We start from the raw sequence: 5,083 nt of genomic DNA on the forward strand, positions 1-5,083 counted from the left end.
CTCCTAGAAACTATCGATATAGAAAGAGAAGATTTTAAAGGCTTACAAATAGGAGCCCACATGCATAATAAGAATATATAGAAAGAGAAGATTTTGACTTCACCAAATTACACAGCGCAAATAATAAGGCCCAAATAACAAATAGACCCAATGTGATTAGCTCAACAAATATCGATGCGAAAAACTAAGCTTTTGAAGGACATAGACATTGCAGGACAATACACAGCATGTCTGTACATAGTTCTAAGTAAATTTATCAGGATGGCTATAGATAGTAGTGTGTCTTCACATACTTCATTATAATGCTTCATTATACTGCTTAATTGTCAGAACAATTGTTTCTGACAATTGCTGCACAGATTTCTTGCTCTCTCTCGAAAAAAAGGAATTGCTATATGGACTTGTCAACATTTTTCTAGTTCTCATTTATGTTTTGCGAAGCTGATGGAACACAATATTTTGCCACCACTTAGGCATGGTCATTTGATGGGATTCATAGCAGTAAAAGTAAAGATACCTCACATTTAAGTTCAGAGAAAACCCTCAAAGAATACAATTCCGTTTTCTGTGTAACAAAACTGCTTCTCAATACACTCCTCGACGAAATAGTGCGTGTGGAATAGTACAAGTATGAGGTTTCACAAGCCATTGTTAATACTGAACACTGAAAGAATACAAAATGTAGTGCTATAATCAAATAACAGATAGAAAATTAATATGAGGCGGCGAGTGATACTTACTCCTTTGTTTCTGGCTTTTTGTCTAGGAGCTGGTAGTTCTCTTTTCGTCTCTCTTATTCGCTAAATGAGGGAAGGCATTCAAGATGTTGTGGGCTCTCAGATCCTGCCTTGTTAGGATTCCCACGATTGGCGTGATCTAGAGATTCAAAATCAATTATTTTAGTAGGAAATATACAGCAGCAGTAAGCATGAAGGTGTTGATAACCATTTTCGCAGATTGAATCACTAAATACCGTAATTCGCATAGCAGTGACATTTAGTTCTATCTATGCTATATGCTACCTGGTAAGTTATAAGTCGATAAACATTGATTTGAATTCGGAAACAAAAAGGGAGATGGAATAGAATGTGTTCTAACTTCAAAAGCATAATGGCATCAGATCAGCGAACACTGACTTTTTTACCACATAATAATACGAATCTTCTTATCTGTTTTAAAGGCTATACATATACATGTTGTAAAGCAACATGTATCAGATTTTCTAACCATTTTCTATGTAGGTATTTTTGTATTACTTGATGCAGCAGCAAAGAGAAGAGAGAATAAACTCACCCCAGCTCCTTGGTACTTTGGAACAATCAACAAATGCCGGAGACCGACTTGTCGAAAGAGCACCATGGCCTTGGCGACCGACATGGTCTCGACGACAGTATAGGGTGTTGTGTTCGTAAAAGGATGCAGATCAATGTACATCTCCATCTCTTCGTCGGTAATTTCTAGCTCCTCAATTCTGGCTCCTTTCTCTGCTAAATCGACCGAAGTGAACTTGTCTCTGACCTCCCATTCTTCGGTCCTCCTCTTCTCTTTCAAGAACCATTTCTTCTTCAGAACTGCAATAATGTGCGACCGAAGAACCAAACCGTGTACTTCCGTCACCGCTGCATTCGTTCTGGTAGGGGACGGCACTCCTTCGTCAACAACTGGGAAGCCATTATGGCTAGTGGATCTCAGTACGTCGACAACTCTGGATACCTTCTCGACGACCTGAAGACTCACCAAACAAGGCTTCGCTGCGGCCAGCTCTCCGACTGTGATGTTCCTCATCCACGGCTCAGGATTGGCTTCTAAAAATGGTAGCCCCTTGAGTTCAAGTATTATCTCGTAAATGCTCAGGTTGAAGGCATCACCAACAGTCTTGGCGATCAGCAACACGAACATGGTGATCGGCAGAAGCAACAGATTGTTGGTGAGCTCGAGGAAGATGACGCAAAGAGAGACGGTCATTCGCATCGAACCGGACATCAGAGCCGCCGCCCCTAGCACTGCGTAGAGGCCTTGGTCGATGTTAGTGTAAGAGCCCAGCGCGACGCCGAGGAGGCGGCCGTAAGCTGAGCCCATGAGGATGATTGGTAGGAAAAGCCCAGAGGGGACAGCAATGCCGAAAGTGATGAGGCCGAGAATGCAATAAAGAACGAAGAATATGAGGAGGGAGACCACGCGGAATTCGGTCGGGGTGGATGTGGAGAATATGTTGCGGACCGCATCATCATTCGTCGCGTGGAGGAGGCTCGCGAGGTCGTTGTAGTGGCCGCTCGGGCAGTTGAATTGCTTGAAGTTTCCACTTCTCCCTGTGGTGGGGCAGGCCTCTTGGATGGAGGGGTCACAGGGTGTGCATGGTGCAAGAAAAGGCAGGAAGTAAAGGCAGATTGAAGTGAACAAACATACACTCAAGCTTAGCGCCAGCTTCGCCAATCTTCCTTTCCTGCAGTGACAAAGTAAACGGAAGGCTTTCGATTATTGAAACAGCGAAGAAGTTGCTTTAGTAGAGGACTGAGACTCGACTTACTCATTGATCATGTTGTAGAGTCTGAGAACTTTGTGGAGAAGATGGTTGTACAGGCTTCCGAGTAGTCCGCCTATTACGCCAACTGCAGCGACCGGAAGAAGGTCATTTATATGGTAAGTCACGGTGACGTTGCTTACGTCGAAGAGGATGAGTCCTCCCCTGCCAAACAGGCCGCATTTTCCGGAATTGCAGAACTCCATGAAGCCCCTCAGCACCACCACAACCACCGCCGTGCTGAAGAAAGTTCTCCATAGCAATGCGCTCCTCCACCATGTGGCCACCTCTTCCAGCGAGAACAGAACACCCCCCACCGGCGATCGAAAGGCAGCGCAGACCCCGGATGAAGCACCGCACGTGATTAAGTCCCTTCTGTCGCGGTCGTTCTTGAAGTATCGAAGCCATCGCCATTTGAGGTGGTAGTTTTCCGATCCGCCTTGGCTCAGCAGGTTGGCGAGGCAAGCACCAATGTGTACTAGCGGCCCTTCTTTCCCGAGGTCTAGCCCTGCTGACACGGCTCCTATGCTTCCGATGATCTGAAAAGTTTGAAGAACTAACATCAGATAAAAACATAGGGACAGTCAAATGTCAGAATTATCTTTTTTTCTTTCGCTTTGTTCCTCTTCTTTTCAAGAGCCTCTTTTAGGCTGGCAAAAATAAGATCTAGATGAATCAGAATTTCTATCTCACTAAACATCAGATAACTTCAGCTGTGGCATTTCATTTCAGCTTACTGGCCTCTTGTTCGTGCGCGCGCAGATTATACTACTAAGGAGGAGGCCTACTTTAAGGACAAATTCATATTCGTATCGAAAATCATATTCTCTTACCACTGTGAACATTTTCATGTATATTTTATATATATAGTTGTTGTGCATCGATCTTACCAATCAGCGAAATGAACCTCACCTTGACAATCAGAGTGGATACACCAAACATGTTCGGAGTATCGACACCATTGAGGTATGCTTTAATTTCTGGTATACCGGGGCCTGCCGCGGTCGGAGCGAAAACAACACAAAGAGCCGCAGCAACAGTGGTAAGAACAAAATTCAATCCTGTTAAGTACACGAAGCCTGTTATGTACCTGCACCGCCACCAGCTTTCCCGTCTCAGCCTTACAGAGATCTCGACCAAGAAAACCAATTCATAACTTTAGCTAGGCGTTTAGCAAACAGAAAGAAAAATCTATAGCTTCCGCTATAGCAGAAAAGTAAAATGAAACATCGTTTCCCGAAAAGTAGAAGCTCAAAAGTAGAAGCTCTAAATTTGAAGCTTCTGTTCTTTCTGCCACCGAACAAAGCTGACGGAGGAGATATCAATGATTTACTAATTCTTCCTTACTGAACGAAGACGAGCGAACAGGGCTCAACCTTTCTTCTCTCACATACTTCCCGACGTGCAGCATTTTGATCCCCGCGATGTTCTCGATCGCGAGGTTAATGAGGGAGGCGATTACTCCGGTGAGGAGCCCGACGAGGAAGGCGAGTGTCCATTTGCCGAACACGTACTGAAGCACTTGGACATTCGATCTTCTCCTCCAATCATGCTTGAAGAGATAGCTTTCATTGATCCTGGATTCACACAGACCAGAACACCACAAGAATGAAGAAGAGAACCCAATTGGTTCTTGACTCTTTACAATCTTAGATGAAATAAGCAAAGGATTTGATGTATACTCGTAATCCAAGCTCTCGATATGCGACACTTTTGCTCCAACCATGGCCAAATGGCTTGCACTGAGGGTTGGGCTTCTCTTCAGCAGTGGCTGATGAAGAGAGTTGCTTTCTGGGTCTTGCTCATCTTCTCCTCCATCCAATTCTACATGAGTTGTTGCTGCAGCTGCAGGCTCTGAGATTGTATCTGAGCTTTCCCCCATTCTTCTGATTAGCAGCAGTTTTCAATGCTTTTGCTGTCTGAAGATCTATATCTTTATATGGTGGTTAGAAACAAGAATTGTGTGGAATTATGGTTTGGAGTTTGATAGATGCATAGAGCCACTAAAGGACTATTTCAATGCCCCCATCTGGATCCAGGGATGTGGATTCATGTAACCCATGTGGAGGATGAGAACAATTTGGGCTATTTTCTCTTCTTCTCTCTTCTTTTTTTTTTTTCTTCTTCTTTGAATTATTGAGCTTTTGCTGTGTATAAAATGATTGGTTGTGGGTGGTACCAAGTTGGCAATATGAAAAACATTAAGAAGTTGGTTGTTCTATTGTAAATTTTTGACTTTTTTTATTTGATTGGAGAAAATGTGAGAGATGAGATCCTCGAGTCAGTTTGGGGAGTGGACTACTCGTGGATGGATTAAATTTGTGCCCCAGATGGATTGGTGGAGGAAGTATAGATGCTGCTTTGCCTGAGGGGCGTTTCTGTCATTCTAAAGCACTCGTGATTCATGGACAAATATTTTATCTTTTTCCGGTTTGATCACAAAAAAGATTTGGGGATTGGATTAATCATCAATGCATTAAATCAATGCATTAAAAGGGAATGTTTTATGTTTAGGATAAACTTCGCGTTCCCCCTTGTAGTTTCACACTTTCTCACTTTAGT

At 43.4% G+C, this 5,083-nt stretch overlaps 1 protein-coding gene across 1 annotated transcript; it reads right to left on the reverse strand.

Moving 5' to 3' along the window:
* Positions 378-4,781, reverse strand: LOC109723509 (chloride channel protein CLC-a-like). Its single transcript, XM_020251896.1, has 6 exons — positions 4,204-4,781; positions 3,898-4,098; positions 3,434-3,611; positions 2,528-3,060; positions 1,294-2,443; positions 378-876 (listed from the first exon to the last, which is right to left on the reverse strand). The coding sequence occupies exons 1-6, from the start codon at positions 4,401-4,403 to the stop codon at positions 763-765; spliced, it is 2,376 nt and encodes a 791-aa protein (XP_020107485.1). The 5' UTR covers positions 4,404-4,781; the 3' UTR covers positions 378-762.

This window comes from Ananas comosus, linkage group 17 (assembly GCF_001540865.1).
Source record: "Ananas comosus cultivar F153 linkage group 17, ASM154086v1, whole genome shotgun sequence".
In the NCBI taxonomy this organism is placed as follows: domain Eukaryota; kingdom Viridiplantae; phylum Streptophyta; class Magnoliopsida; order Poales; family Bromeliaceae; genus Ananas; species Ananas comosus.